General features: G+C 46.4%; 1 protein-coding gene across 5 annotated transcripts; it reads left to right on the plus strand.

The window, feature by feature from the left end:
• The first annotated feature begins 1083 nt into the window (after window positions 1-1083).
• Window positions 1084-15972, plus strand: SEC23B (SEC23 homolog B, COPII coat complex component). Of its 5 annotated transcripts, none has more exons than XM_041424156.1 (20): window positions 1084-1218; window positions 3116-3407; window positions 4385-4442; window positions 5026-5112; window positions 5288-5524; window positions 5887-5972; window positions 6444-6588; window positions 7135-7293; window positions 7956-8071; window positions 9022-9145; window positions 9617-9697; window positions 10012-10101; window positions 10497-10603; window positions 10719-10872; window positions 12292-12369; window positions 12666-12827; window positions 13061-13147; window positions 14136-14291; window positions 15098-15163; window positions 15695-15972. In XM_041424156.1, exons 2-20 carry the CDS (start codon window positions 3187-3189, stop codon window positions 15782-15784), a joined length of 2304 nt encoding a protein of 767 aa, XP_041280090.1. In that variant the 5' UTR covers window positions 1084-1218; window positions 3116-3186; the 3' UTR covers window positions 15785-15972. The 5 variants fall into 5 exon arrangements, with proteins under 5 accessions (XP_041280090.1, XP_041280089.1, XP_041280091.1 ...); XM_041424155.1 differs by having other exon boundaries at window positions 3171-3407; XM_041424157.1 differs by lacking the exon at window positions 1084-1218 and adding an exon at window positions 2169-2268 and having other exon boundaries at window positions 3171-3407.
• Window positions 15973-16024: the final 52 nt, after the last annotated feature.

Here is a 16024-nt window from a genome sequence, read left to right on the forward strand (position 1 = left end):
GGGCAATGATTTCCTTTAAGCAATGGTGGAGCAGTGCCCACACAGAAGCCTGGGGGATATTTGTAAGCTGACCACTGCAGGAATGTAAGGCAACCACCCAAACTACAAGAAGCAGATTGAGGTATTTCACTTGAAATGAGGTATGCACCTCGAATATGTGTGAAAGCCTGCAGGATTCTGGAATGGATTTGCATCCATGCATTCAGATAGGACAAATATCACTTGCACGGCAGCACACAAAGCTGCAGGGCAGGATTCCTGTCTTGGGCTCACTAGGAAAAGGCCTTATCTCCTTGCCTTTGGAAGAGAGTCTGGGAGGCAACACAAGATGGAAGCAATGAAAGAGGGACACATATTTGCCTAATTTCAAGGCAGAGACAAGTTCCTGGGGCAAGTCAGATGTGCCAAACCTCCACCTCATATCCACCTCATACCCTCAGCTCCCTGAAAATTGTGTCCATCCCTGGACCTCTCCTCTCCCAGGGTCTGGGCACTGCAGGGTCTCCCCCGTAGGCTGGGCTACGGATTTCCTGGCAGAATGGTGAACCACTGTGGCCTCGAGCCTATGTGGGGGTAAAGCTTGGTCAGGGAACAGAACTGGAGGCAAATCCCATGGATTGTCCCTGCCTCGCTGCTGGAATGGAATGGCCTCATGACTTTGCCCAGCGTGCCTGGGACAGAACTCTCGGCCCGAGAGAGGAGCCGAGAACTGAGACAAAGGTGAAACTGTGTGGGGCTCGCAGTTTATTTCTTTAAAAAGTGTCTCGGTGTTATTAGTGGAGTGCTACTCATAACCCCTTCCCAGAAGTTCTGTCCTCCCTGCTGAACACGACAGCGCGCTCTCAAGCAGCCGAGCGCCTTCAGGGCAGAGGTGCTTCCCTCATGCCGTGCCAGGGTAGAAACGCGACTCCGCATCCCACACTTAGCAGGGACACCCCGTCCGTCGCCATTCCAAGGCGGAACCTGCCGCCTTTAGGCAAGATGAGCTCCGTGCCGCCAGCGCCCCGCCACATTATGTCGCGGCACGCCTCTCCCCTCCTTCTGAGGGGCGGTGTGGCGTGCCCTTAGCCAAGATGGCGGCGGACCCTCAGCGGGCGCGGGGCGGGTGTGCCTCCGCCGCCGCCATCTTGGCCGCGGGCAGCACGTACCGCTGAGCTGGCCTTGCCGGGCGCGCGGGGCGTGCCGGGAGGGAGCGGCGCGAGCGAGCGGCGCGGGCAGGTGGGAGCGGCGGGGGGCTCCGAGGGGTGGGAATGGGGATGGAAATGGGGATGGGGTGGGGTGTCTGTGTTCCCTGAGGGGATGCGGTGTGAGGCGGTCACTGATGGCCCCTATGAGGGCGAAGGGGCCGTCCCCTGTGACGGGCGGGTGCGGAGGGGGCCGTCAGCGGTGTCCCCTGGACGGGTGTTGAGCGCGGCCCGCGCTGTCCCCTGGCGCGGTGCTCACGGGGGTCGGCAGTGTCCCACGGAGCAGCACGGGCTCGGCTGTTCGCTTCGGCCGGGCTGGGCATCGGCAGTGTCCGCCAGGGCAGGACTGGGGTCGGGCGTGTCCCCTGTGGAGGGTCAGCGGCGCTTTGCCCTGTGGCCGTACCGGGGATCAGTGCTCTGGGGGGCGGAGGTGGCGCCTGTGGCGGCACGGGGGATCTGTGCTGTCCCCTAGAGCCATGCCAAGCGCAGCAGCTGGAGGATTACACCTGTCCTGCCGCTGTCCTGACCCCAAAGTCAGGGCTCTGCCTGGGGCAGGGAAGTGATGCTGGGCTACAGCTGGGAAAACATGGAATAAATTTGCCCTGTGGCTGTGCTGCATACCTGAGATGTCAGATGTTTGTGTTGCTGTTCTGGTGTGCGGGATCTTTTACAGGCAGACTCAGCTCTGACTTTCACATTGACAGACCTGTTTGTGGTGGGGATGTGTTGTGAACCCTTTGTCCATCCAGTGAGGGAGGTGGAAACATGGGGTGGAGGTGGAAACACCAAAACTTCCCCTCATCTGAGAAGCTCTGACTTTTGACAGACCTGTTTGTGGTGAGGATGTGTTGTGAACCCTTCTGTTTGTCCATCCGGTGAGGGAGGTGGAAACATGGGGCAATTCTCCCCTTATGCTTGATTTACATGCTTAATAGCAAGGAAGAGGAAAATGTCAGTGAATTTGGAGTTCTGTAGGAAAATGTTACACCAAAACTTCCCCTCATCTGAGGGGGGGTGTTGCTTCTGATTTTTCATGTCTGTGGCCCTCCTGAATATCCCACCTGCATTGAGGACCGGGAGTAAGGTAATCCTGGAGCATCTGCAGCTGTAGGTGAACCTCTGAGTTTCCTTGTCAGAAGCAGGTTGTGAGCTGCTGCTTATGGCTCTGTGAGTTGCTGCTAGTGCTGTGTGGTGTTTGTGGTCTGGGTTTGACAAGTAAGTTTTTTTTTGTAAGCTTGTTCTTGCCTGTCTCAGAGAAATCAAAAGTAGTGATGGCCTGGAGGCTCTTTTTTATGTCTTATTTTGGAGAGTTTAGTGAGCGAACACAGAGAATGATTTCTCTGTTGTGTTGGGGATATTCCTCCTTGATGTTTTCTGAAGTCTTCTGGCCTCTCAGTTCCTTCCTTACTGGCAGTGGGACAATGATGCCATGCAGAGTGGGCGTCCAAAAGACCTTTTTTGATATTTCGTAATGTACTCCTTTCCCTTTGTAAGCAGGTCAGGCTGACATCCTGGTGACATTTGGGATTGTTTTGGTGTCAGACTTGGCCTCCTTTTCTCCCTGCAACGTTTCAGCTGAAGGCTCCAGGACGTGTTGCAAATCTGGCCTGTCTTCCCTTACTGACCCAGTCAGGCAGGATTGCCTTGAGGCCAGCATGAGACTGATCGGATTTTGAGATGTTAAATGTGAATCATAAGAAAAAAAACCCCAACCTCTTGCATTCTGACTTTGAGTGTTGGCTTTCCTTGTTTCTTTGTTGGATTTGGTGGTGGTTTAATTGGCTGTAATGTTGATGAGAGCACTGGACAGAAGAGATTAATGGAGTCACGTGGTTTGTTTGATAATGGGATTAATTCATTGCACTGTGTTGGCTTTGTGCTGCAGCGTCTTGTGCCCCCACCTGCAGTTGATCTGCTGAGCTCCTTTGCAGGTCTGTTGCCCACACAAGTGGCTGCTGCCCGAAGGTGCCTTCTTCTGTCCTTCAGGAGCTTCTGCGGGGCCATGGCGACGTACCTGGAGTTCATCCAGCAGAACGAGGAGCGTGACGGGGTGCGCTTCAGCTGGAACGTGTGGCCCTCCAGCAGGCTGGAGGCCACCAGGATGGTTGTGCCCCTGGCCTGTCTCCTGACCCCGCTGAAGGAGCGTCTGGACCTGCCCCCCGTGCAGTATGAGCCGGTGCTTTGCAGCAGGCCGACCTGCAAAGCTGTGCTCAACCCGCTCTGGTAGGAATTGCTCGGCTGGGGATGTTGGAAAGGGCTGGATAGTACCTAGTTGTCATCTGAATTTCACTGCTTCCTTATTCTCTGCCCTATGCCTTTCATTTAGATGTGGTGGGCTTGTTAAAATCCATACATCAACATGCCTGTTGCTAGAGCTGGCAAGAGCAGAGGGCACAGGAGGATCTTTGGGGAGGTTGTTACGGCAGAGAGTCCTCTCAGCATCCCAGAGAATTTCATGGTGAATGAGGAAACTCGTAATAGACAAAGATGCCCATTATACTGATATTGTGCTCTGGACTCTGGTGTTCACTTGTTTTCCTGCTTCCCACACATCCTGCTGCTTGTAGGTCAGTTCCAGTATGAGCATAATGAAGTAATTTTAGAGGAATATCTCGGTCCCAAAATCATGTGATGATCATGCATACTCGGACTGTGGTGTTGGGCTGAGAAAAAGCAGGGAATGCCAATAAGAGGAAGTGAAATGAGATCAAAGCCATGGAATGAGAACATGGCGAGGCATCCTGCACTAGCAGGATGTTGTACTGGGCTCAGGAGAGTAAACTCTGTGGGGCAGGGAACAGCCTGTTTGTTCTGTGTTTGCACAAGATCTGGGTGGATGGCTCCTGCTGCTCTGAGACTGGAGCACTTGTGTGCTACAGCTGCACAAACAGTAAGACAATGAGATGAGCCTAAGTGTAGTGAGAGTTATTAGACCCAAGTCTGTGTCTGCCAAGGGCTGAGCTTCAGAGAGCTGTCAGTGGTCCCTCATGCTGACAGGCCTGGAAATGGCAGGGCTGGATTAGCTAATGAACTTCCTGGTATAGAACCAGAGTCTGAGTCCCTAAAATACTTGCTGTTCAAGCTGGAGTGTCTTTTTCTTCCTCAGTGCTGTGAACCAGCATGGATTAATCAATTAATTGTGAAGCTTTGCTGTAAAATTGTTCCTGAAGTCACACCAATGCCTCATATTTCCCTTGCAGCCAAGTTGACTTTCGGGCCAAGCTTTGGGCTTGTAACTTCTGTTTTCAGAGAAACCAGGTAAGTTGGAAAAAGCACTTCCATCTTTTCAGTGAACACTTAATTGATGGCCTTCCCTGGACATTAAACATAAATTCTGCTTCTCTAGATCCCTTCCCTTGGCTCTCTTCTCTTGCTGAGCCCAGGCTAGAGTACAGTCTGCTTTATCTGACATATTGTTAGTGATTTTACTGGCATGTAGAGCATATAAGGAGATAAAAATGCTATTTTATTCCATGTGTCCCAGTCTGTTTTTGCATCTGATATTTACTATTCCTGCAGATTATGGAATTTATTAGATTTGAGTAGACTTTTGCCATCAGAAACTATGGCTAAAAGAATTTCAACTACTACATTGTTGCTGCTGTAGCCTTACTTTTTATTTACACTGGACTGAGCAGCTGTCCATCCTGCTGGCCACTTGTCTGTGCTTAGGAAAAGCACTGTGGGTTTCTTGTAATGAATTAATCAGGTTGGTGCAGTGGCAGTAAATAAAAAGTTGAATAACCTGAATAATCTGCAGGGCAGGCTCTGTGCTGCAGTAGAGAGCCCTAAATTTTTGTCCTGCAACTTCCTTGTCCTAATTTTTTGTTCTCTTTTTCAGTTCCCCCCAGCATACGCTGGCATTTCTGAAGTCAATCAGCCAGCAGAGCTTATGCCTCAGTTTTCAACAATTGAATACATAGTGCAGGTAAATGAACCACAGGCAAGTTTGAAGCTCCCAGAATTGTTTGTGATAAATGATATATGTGTAAAATTTTCTTAGGATAATGCAAATAAATATCATGTCTGCAAGGTGCTTAAGAAGGGACTCATTTTATTCCTTGGCTGGAGGCTTTATAAAATGTCATTTCTTCCCGCGTCAGCGAGGTCCGCAGACGCCGTTGATCTTCCTGTATGTTGTGGACACGTGCTTGGAAGAGGAGGATTTGCAGGCCCTGAAGGAGTCCCTGCAGATGTCCCTGAGCCTGCTGCCTCCCGATGCCCTGGTGGGGCTCATCACTTTTGGCCGCATGGTCCAGGTTCACGAGCTGAGCTGTGAAGGGATTTCCAAGAGCTACGTCTTCCGGGGCACCAAGGATCTGACAGCCAAGCAAATCCAGGTGTGCTCTGCCATCCCTCGGGCCAGGGGCTTGTACCTCTCAGCCCTGTTGGGCTCTGAGCACAGGGCTCTCTGGGAGAAAGGAGGGCTTGGTACTCTCAACTGTGAGCCTGTTGCTCTCTCAGTATCTGTCCTGTCTTTTTGCTTTTGTAAATGTCTTGGAAGCTTGTTCAGGATTGAGTTTTTATATCTCACATAATGGACCCATGATCCATTCCTAATGGCAGTGCAAAGGTGAATAATTTTACAGATCTAAGTATATTTAATGCTGCAGTATTGCAGGCCTCACGGTATATTAAATAATACACATAATATTATTAGTGTTTGAATAGTACATCTCTGCCTCCTCTTTACTGTTCTTAGGATATGCTTGGGCTTTCGAGGCCAGCTGTCCCCGTGCAACAGGGAAGACCTCTTCAAACTCCAGAGCAGCCTGTTATTTCCAGCAGGTAAGCTTCACCAGCACAGCACACAGCAGGGCAGATGTTTTATGCCCCTTTATAACCGTAGGCCATGCTTCTAACCCTGGGTTTCCCAGGGAGGGGAAAGGAGATTTAAATGGTATTGTCTTATCACAGTTATTTACCTCCATTGAACACAGTTTTCTCTTTCTCAGCTTCTCTTTTTCAGTGGTAGCTCTCATGCCTTTCAGCAAACTCACCTTTAACTTCTTTCCTCTTCTTTATGTGACTTTGACTTCTTGTCAGTTCCTGATGTCTTGCTTTGATCAAATTTTTTATTTTGCACAGGCTCGTTATCTTGGAAAGTTTGCATGTAAGAAGACAACCTACTGCATGTCTCTTTACTTCTTTTGATTCTGATTATTGTCTCAGTACAATTTATGTGTGCCAGGAACAAAGAGGCAGATTTTTTTTTCTCCAAACTTAGAAGCAGGAAAACACTATTTTGAATTTTTGCAGGTTCCTACAGCCTGTGCATAAGATTGACATGAATTTAACAGATCTGCTTGGAGAGCTGCAGAGGGACCCATGGCCAGTGACCCAGGGAAAGAGACCCTTGCGATCTACTGGAGTGGCTCTTTCCATTGCAGTTGGCTTATTGGAGGTACTTCTAATGCTGTGGTTTGAGATGAGCAGGCCAAAGTAAGCACATGGCCATACTTGCTGAGATGAGTGCAGCTGGGTTACAGTGGGGTGCAGAGGGGCAATTTGTCTCTACTGACATTTGAGCTGTGCTAGCACTGGCTGATGTAGATGGGCTGGAAGGCTTCATCTAAATGGAATTTAAATTTGCAGGTGTTTAAAGGTCTCTAATTCTTGTGTGTGTTGCCACACAAGAGGTGATACTATGCACTGGATTTACCTGAGTATTATCTAAGATATAAGTAAAGAGAACAGAAACTGCCTGCTTCCTGTTTTGTAGACATGAAGCTTGATACGATTTGAGTTTAAACTTTATCTGAGTGCTGTGACTGTCAGGAAGTGCATCACTATTTATCGAGGTGGCTTCTGGCAGGGAGGGACAGGTCCCCATTGACACTGCAGGAGCTCGTGCAGACCCTTCTCTAAAGAAAGCATTGTTGCTATTTAATCAGTTTCCCTTTTTTTCCCCCTCCTCCCCCTCTCTGATATAAGTCTGTTTTTATTTTAGGGTACATTTCCAAACACAGGGGCCAGAATAATGCTGTTCACAGGCGGGCCACCAACACAAGGGCCAGGCATGGTGGTGGGAGATGAGCTGAAAACACCCATCCGCTCCTGGCATGACATAGAGAAGGATAATGCAAGGTTCATGAAGAAGGCCACCAAAGTAGGTACTAGGGCTTGATGTGTGTGTTTAAAAGCTGAAACTGAATGCTGTGTCAGAACACTACATGGGTTGCATGGTTGTCCTTGAAATAATCTGAGTCTTTGTGTATGCTAAATTATGAGGATGGTTAAGGGAAGAGTAAAAAAGCTTCCTTCTAGTTAGTTCTCCATCATGGTCTTGTGCCTTCTCAGAGAAGAAAGTATTTCAGTATTGTTTCTTAGCTGATGGTGGGTGGAGAGTTTGTTCATCTGCATCATTGTGTCTCTTTCTGGAGAGATAAAAATCTCCTAAGAACTGGTTATTTCCAGAAAGCCTCCTTTGGCTTGACATATAAAACAACCATTAAAACAGAAAAAATGTCAGATATGAAATGTGCCTGTCAGCTTAGAGAAAGCAGGATGACACCTGTTCTCTTAACTGTCTTTGGGTTCCCAGCAAGTCATCACAGACTAGATGATCCCTTGTCATTTATGCACTGTTTGTATTTGAGGCTCATCCAAATGCATCCCTCATCCTAGAAGGGAGCAGTGTGCTGCAGCCAACATCTCTTTAGCTACCACAGCACTGGTGGTTGTCCCATCTGTACCTTGTGTTGGCCTGAGGTGGGGAGCAGCAGAAATTGCAGAAATTGCAGCCTCCTAACCCCCGGGTGTGTGTTCCAGCACTATGAGACTCTGGCCAACCGCTCTGCGGCCAACGGGCACTGCATCGACATCTACGCCTGTGCCCTGGACCAGACAGGGCTGCTGGAGATGAAGTGCTGTGCAAACCTCACTGGGTATGTTCACAGCAGGGCAGCACACAGCTGGCACCTGCTTTTTGGGGTGTTTTTGGAGGGGGAGAATAGTTCAGGAAGCAATTAGGTGTGCTGTCAAGGCAGAAGGTTTTTTGTCGTTCTGTTCTAAACTGTGGTTTGAATTTGCCAGGAATTATATGGCAAGCCTCACCTGATCCCAGTCTACATTTCTGGAGTCTCAAAGCAGCATGTGAATTAGCACTGCTGTTAGAAAACTCAATGGTGGGTAGAAGTTTTCCTTGTGTGGGCCAGATTTTCTCTGCTTAACAGCTCGCTTATGCTTTCTCCAGGGATTCTTGACTTCCCTGGGCTCAGTTTTAAGTGACATGTCTTAAGGGGTAAAGGTCTCTGTCCCATACTGCTAGAAATGGTCTCTGTGAGGAAAGCTGTGTGCTAACCCAGGCCTTTTGAGGACTTGGCATGACTTATTGCAAGTGCAAGGTGTTTGTAAATAACCCCTCAGTGCTCAGTAAGGAGAAGAGAGACTGACCCTGTGGATGTGTTACTGAGCTGCATCTGGCAGACCTGGGCTTGCCATGGCACTTAGGGGAGGCCCAGCACCTTCCCTGTGCTGCAGTGGTGCAGCCACCCCTGGTGTGGTGTGGGAGGCTCCGGCCCTGCTCAGGGCAAGCAGGCTGAGCAAAGAGCTTTCCAGGCTTGAAAAACAAACGTTTTGAAGGCAGCTGAAGCAATGGCAAGAAACAGAGTTGAGAAAGGAAACTGACAAAGGAAACTGATAAACTGACGCACTAACCCGAGTGGCTTTGTAGAAGGCACACATGAATCTGCACTCCCTGTTATGAATCCTGCCTGTGCAAAGGCATGCTCTAAAGCAGTAACTGCATGTGTTTGCACGTGTCAGAGGTTCAGGCATGTATCCTTTGTACTTCTAGTTCCCAGCTGCTTCAGTTCCCTTGTTTTTTCTTTCCCAGAGGACACATGGTGATGGGAGACTCCTTCAACACTTCTCTCTTCAAGCAGACCTTCCAGAGGGTATTTAGCAAAGGCTACAATGGGGAATTCCGGATGGCTTTTGGTGCAAATCTGGATGTGAAGGTGAGAGATGGGTATGACTGCAGTAATGGGGAAATACAAGTGCTGTTGATTAAAAAGTCAGTTTAAGTCTCTGGGATACTTGGAGTGTAGGAATGTCTACATGTTTGAGGTCAGATGTAGTGCTTCTTTGGGAGAAGCACTGTACTGGAGGGATATTTATTTGGAAGCTTGGTAATTTTGTTGTTGTAGTGTGGGTTTTATTGTTTTGTTTGTTTGGTTTGGTTTTGTTATATTTAAAGCAGCCTCTCCTCACTCAACAAGGAACATTTCATACTGTTTAATCCCTATAAATATGTCTTCATTATAAAAATGTGTTTCTGTAGATTCTCTTACCTTCACTAATTGTAGCAGTGGATAGTATGGGAAAATACCATCTCATTAAAGCTGAGCAACTAATTTAGACTCTGTGTATGCTATTTGACTGACTTCATAAAAAAAAACAAACTTTTTTTTTTTTTTACCTTGTTCAAGACCTCCAGGGAGCTGAAAATTGCAGGAGCCATTGGACCATGCATATCCCTGAATGCTAAAGGGCCATGTGTGTCTGAAAATGTAAGTTTCTGACATGGAAAAATCTTTAACAAAGAAGTAAATATACAATGCAAAGTTTCTGTCTAGACCTGCAGCTGAAACAGAATGTCAGTTTTCCAGGAAACATCCTTAGGAAATTACAGCCTTTCTTAGACTAAATTATTGCTTCCTAAGGCTTTCTTTTAACTGTATGGCCTTCAGTAACTTCATTCACACTCAAAAGATAAGGAGTCTAGAAGGCCTGCCATTACTTGTACCTCTGATCAGAATTTAACATAAGCTTGCCTTTCCTGCTGCTAGAGGAAAATGGCTGCTTTCTTTTGGATTCTGTGCAGGAACTTGGAATTGGAGGGACATCTCAATGGAAAATCTGTAGTCTGGATCCCAGTACAACTCTGGCTATTTACTTTGAAGTAGTAAATCAGGTCAGTCCTGGCTTTTTATTTTTTTAATCATCTTTTTCTACTCATCAAACTAGTTGTTACAGGTCTAGAAAATGCAATGGCACCCCCTGTGTTGCAGGTAGATGGTTGCAAAGTAGCCAAGTGGGTAAATCAGGTCAGTCCTGGCTTTTTTTTTTTTTTTTAAATATCTTTTTTAGTCATCAAACTAGTTGTTACAGGTCTAGAAAATGCAATGGCACCCCCTGTGTTGCAGGTAGATGGTTGCAAAGCAGCCAAGTGTTCTATGATGAGAAAATAATTTCAGATTTTTTTTTGCATGTGTCTCTTTCTTTTATGTGCTGTGGGGGCTTGTTGCAGCCGGGAAGAGTTCTGGAAAAGGCATCATGTTTTGAAGTCTGCCCTTGTTTCATTTGCAGCACAATGCACCCATCCCTCAGGGAGGCAGAGGGGCAGTGCAGTTTGTCACCCAGTATCAACACTCCAGCACCCAGAAGCGCATTCGTGTCACCACCGTAGCCAGAAAGTGAGTACCCCGTGCAGTAACTTCAGCTCCCATCTGTGCTGGGATTCCTGGCTTTTTGCTGCCTGCACTGGCACACGTGGGTGCACGTGGCATTAACCCTTTGCTCACCCTGCAGCTGGGCAGACGCACAGACTCAGCTGCAGCACATCGAGGCTGCGTTTGACCAGGAGGCAGCTGCCGTGCTCATGGCACGGCTGGGAGTGTACAGGGCTGAGTCTGAGGAGGGACCTGATGTTCTGCGTTGGCTGGACAGGCAGCTCATCAGGCTGGTAAGACCAACACTGAGCTTGGGGGCATTCTTGATTTCAGTGAAAATGGAAGAGACAACAGCAATCTTTTTCCAGATTGCTTTGTTTGTGCTTGGATCATGGTCACAGAGGTGTAGCGTGGAATAACTCAGAACCCAGTGTGATCAGCAAATTTAGGATGGGGTAGGTGAACATCCCATCATGCTGAAAGGGATTGACTAAGGGATAGGGAAACACAGAGTAATGCAGGTGGGGTGGTCACTAGCTCAGTCCTTGTGCTTAAAGCAGGACCAGCTCTGAAGTTAGAGCAGCTTGCTCCGAGTCTTGTTCAGTTAGGTGGGGTGGTCACTGGCTCAATCCTCCTGCTTAAAGCAAGGACCAGCTCTGAAGTTAGAGCAGCTTGCTCCGAGTCTTGTTCAGTTGTGTTTTGAAGATCTCCAAAGGTGCGATTTCTTATGCTTCTCTTGACAGCCTGTTCAGTGTCTGGTCACAGTCACTGTTTTTGGTTTTTTTTTGTTTTTTTTTTTTTTCTCTTCTCTGCCTCTATCTCTCAATCAGAATTTCTATTTCCTCAGTTACCAGTCAGGTAGACAGCAAACTGACTCCCTGATCTCACTCTTCACCAGGCTGAACGAACCTATCTTCTTCAGCTTCATTTTCTTCATAAGATGCTCCAACCCCTGACTAACTTGGTGGTCTCTGCTAGACCAGTATATCCATGTAGAGCCCAAAGCTGGACACAGCATTCAGATGTGGGCAAGTTCAGGATAGTAACCTGAATTAATTCTGCAACCTCCTGCTGTCTTTTGCTTTCAATTTCATAAGCCCAAATTGTCTAAATCAGTGCTGGTCTTGTCCAAACACCCATGTGGGGTTGGTACTAAGACAATATGGCACATCAGACCCTAAAAATCAGGGCCAGTCAAATAGAGATTGGAGCACAAGCACAAACAGGAGCAAACTGTTTGCTGCAGTGACTGTGCAATCATTTAGAGTTTAATTTCTAAAACCACTGATACTTAGTTTCAGTGAAACGGTGAAATACTGATCTGCTGTTCTGCAAGAAGTGTTCCATAGGGTACAGAACAGTTTAGGTGTAATAGCCCTGAATTAATGGGAAAAAAAAGGATAGTGCTGTAGAGGCACCATTTCTTTCATTTTTTGATAATTTCAAATCTAGACTTTATGAATATATATATAAATATCAAAATAGATTAAATCTTCATTCTCATTCCAGAAGGACAGAGAAACCACTGACTTAAAGAAAATTAGCCTGTAAATGCTGTAGTGTTTGTTCTTGTCAGGTTCATGCCTTGATTGTTTAAAAATTATCAGAAGAACACCCTGTAGAAAAAGAGATGTAAATTCTATTAAAAAAAAAGAAAAGAAAAAAAATAGAAAAAAGAGAGATAACTAAAGTACCCATTTTGCTTCCAACAGTGTCAGAAATTTGGACAATACAACAAAGATGATCCCAACTCCTTTAGGCTGTCAGAATCATTTTCTTTGTATCCTCAGGTAAGAATGTCACTTCCCACAGCCATGGGAAAAGTGTGCAGGTGTGAGTGGGAATGATGATAAAATATCTTGCACTATTTGTCAGATTCAGAAGGGGAGGAACAGGTGCTTTTTTAATGTAATGGACGGGTCCTGTAGTTCAGCACTGCAAGAGACCAATAAGAGAAGGAATCTGGGGAGTTATTAAGGGGCAGACTTTTCCCAAAGAATTTGCTGTTCAAAAATATTGGAACTGGGTCCAGATGTCTTGGCAACTTCGGCTGACATTTCTTGTCTCACTCCTCTTTCTGGTGCAGTTCATCTTCCACCTGCGCCGCTCCCCATTCCTGCAGGTCTTCAACAACAGCCCAGATGAGTCTTCCTATTACCGGCACCACTTTGCCAGGCAGGATCTGACCCAGTCCCTCATTATGATCCAGCCCATCCTTTATGCTTATTCTTTCCATGGGCCTCCTGAGGTGAGTCTGTTTTCTAGGAAGAGGTCAATCAACTCAAAATAATGAATATTCAGTTGAAATAACACTATTTCAGCCAAAAGGCCCTTGTAGATTTAAAAGAAAATTATTAAAGGACAAGATACTTTTGTTCAAGATTGTATCAAATTACACTTGGATGGGCATAGAAGTTGCTCTCTGGCATCCTGAGATCTGAGGGCATAGGGGTGCCTGACTTTGTTCTTTATTTTCCCCAGCCAGTGCTTTTGGACAGCAGCAGTATTCTTCCTGACAGAATCCTCCTGATGGATACTTTCTTCCAGATAGTTATCTACCTTGGTGAGGTATGGTGAAACACATTCTCTTTCTCCGTTTGTGCCCCTTCCCTCCTGCCATGCATGCAGACAGCTTTGCTGCTAGCATGAAATATGAACAAATTAACTTCTTGCAAAGCCCACACAGCATAATGACCATGCCATGTACATGCTGCTTGTTGGAATACAATTCCCCACCACTGTCAGAGTAAAAATACTACTGGAACCACTAAGGATATGTTCTGCACTGAGTGCCAGCTGTTGTGGTAGCTTGGCCATGAAGGTGGTCCCTTACCATGATTGGAAAAGGCCAGAGAACCTGGAAATTAAGCAGGGCAGAGTTAACAAGAGGGATACATATTTTGACAGAGTTGCAAGTATTTTCAGAGGAGTGACAGAATTTTGCTTGCAGGGTTTTAATACTTAAGTGCTGTCGCTCTTCAAGAAATCAGTTAGGCAGTTTTCCAGTTTTTGCTTTTAAATGGTTTTGGAAGCTGATGCTATATTCCTCGTGACTGAGGGAAGTGCTTAGATACTTTCTAAAAATCTTGTGGGGTTACCTTAAGGAGTTTCTATCCTCTGTTGCAGATCAGGACATTTAGTAACTAGCTAAAAACCAGACAAGAGCTGAGTGTCTGACCTGTGTGCTTATAGAGGAATTGCTGCAGACATATGGTGCATGCAATGGATACCTTGAAAGTACTGTAAGGCCAAGTCAGATTCAAAATGTCAGTGATTTATAAATGCTTCATTTCTGTGTTGGCACAGGCTGAAGCATATTGAAGGTTTTCAACAAACTGCTCTGGCACTGCACAAATTGCTGACAGCTTTTGTGTTGGGTGCCTGTACTTAAATTTGGGGACAGAAAGTAATGTTGTAGGCACAGCAGTGAAGGTGTGTGTTTGCCCCTAAGCAGAAGCACATGCAGCATTCTGCTGCCTTGAGACATGCAGGGTAAAAAGGGGAGGCTTGTAGACATCCCTGCTCCATTTTCATTTCCTCCCTGTCCCATCAATAGACTATTGCCCAGTGGCAGAAAGCTGGATACCAAGACATGCCTGAATATGAAAACTTTAAGCACCTCCTGCAAGCCCCACTGGATGATGCCCAGGAAATCCTGCAGACCAGATTCCCAATGCCACGTTACATCCACACTGAGCACGGGGGCAGTCAGGTAAGGAAGTTTCTGGAGGAACTCATTCTCTTGTTGCCTAGAGCAAATGGCTCGTTCTGCTTTTCTGAAAGGATGGTTCTGGTAGTCAAACACAGTTTAGCTCTTCAAAGTACAGAGCTTGCATATTTTCTTATCAACTTTTACAACAACTCTGTCTGCTAATAGGCTGATCACTTGCTGGATATGCTTATGAAATCTGAGGGTGGAAAAAAATGGAAAAGCCAACTTAAATATGTTTTTATTCCCTAGTAAAAAGGTGGGAAATAAATTATTTGGCTATGTGTCTATAGTTACCTTGCTAGGAGAGTAATGCTGAATGACTGACCATCTGTATCTTCATTCTCAACCACTGAATGAGGATATAAAATTGTTGTTACTTTCGCTCTTCCTGGAATTGCTGTACTTGTTTGTAGCAGTGAAGAGGCAGGAAATGATGCTCCAAACTAAAGATTTGGGGTTGATTTTTGCTGTGACCCTGTTGCACTGGTCTGGCACTGAGCCCCTTTTGGAAGAGCAGATGTGGCATGGGGAGAAGAACAGTGCTGGTGTTTCCTGTGCCATGGATTCCTGTCCCATGGAATCACCCTGCCAGGCGAGCACAGCCTGCTGCAGCAGGATACTCAGTGCCCCTGGGAGACAAACTGTCTGTGGAGCAGGGATTTCTGGACTTGAAACCTGCTTAAGTTAACTTAGTACCTTGCAAAAGCAGAGGAACATTGCTGGCCATGCATCTAAGGTGAGATGAAGCCTGAGGGAGCAGACAGGTCTCTCATTTTACCAGACTCCTCCTCTTTTTGTCTTTACAGGCCCGGTTCCTCCTGTCTAAAGTGAATCCTTCTCAGACCCACAATAACCTCTATGCCTGGGGCCAGGTAAGCAACGGAGGAGCTGCTCATCTTTGGGAGTGCTGTAAAATACACATGGACACGTTTGTGTGTGCAGTGGCCATCCTGTCTCACCAAGTGGCCACAAACAGTGCTACATTTGTCTTTGGTTCATTATCATGGAAGCACTGGTGGGCAGCACTGGATGATCAGAATGGAGTTTTTCAAGCCTGGATCAAGTCATGCTTTTCATGATGCTGGAAAAAGCAACTAGCATATGGATACATACACATCTAATTTAGCTGAGAATACTAGACTTTATCCTCTTTGCTTACCTTGTTTGTGTAGAGCTTTGGGCAGCAAAATTCCCAGTGCTTTAGGAAGAAGAGACTTCCCTGCAGCAGTTCAGATTGTATGAGAGGATAATGTCAGTGCTGTTGCCAAATAGTAGCATCTGGCTTTTGCAGGAGAAAAAGGTTTTAGCGGGTTTTAATTAGGTCAGAATGCTGACATTTGATTTGCTTTCAGTTCTTCTCCTGTGTTAGCAACAGTATTTTAGGCTCATTGTTTCTTCTGCAGGAATCTGGAGCTCCAATCCTGACAGATGATGTGAGTCTCCAGGTATTCATGGACCACCTTAAAAAGCTGGCAGTTTCAAGTGCATCGTGACTGATCCGACTGAGCAGCGACTGAGCAGCGGGAGCAGCAGACGATTTACATGGATTTACATGGATCATCGTATTGATGACAGAAGTGGACCAATTTATTTACATTTCCTTTCCTCTCTTTTAAACTAGGGATTTTAACTGTTACACGAAATAAACATTCAGGGAGAGTTTTTTACTTCTCCCTTCTAATTTATTTGTATTGCTGTTTGTCTGTATTCTCTTCACTCTGCATTTTCCACAC

The sequence above is a fragment of the Onychostruthus taczanowskii genome, unplaced genomic scaffold (genome assembly GCF_017590055.1).
Source record: "Onychostruthus taczanowskii isolate IOZ18803 unplaced genomic scaffold, ASM1759005v1 scaffold80, whole genome shotgun sequence".
NCBI lineage: Eukaryota > Metazoa > Chordata > Aves > Passeriformes > Passeridae > Onychostruthus > Onychostruthus taczanowskii.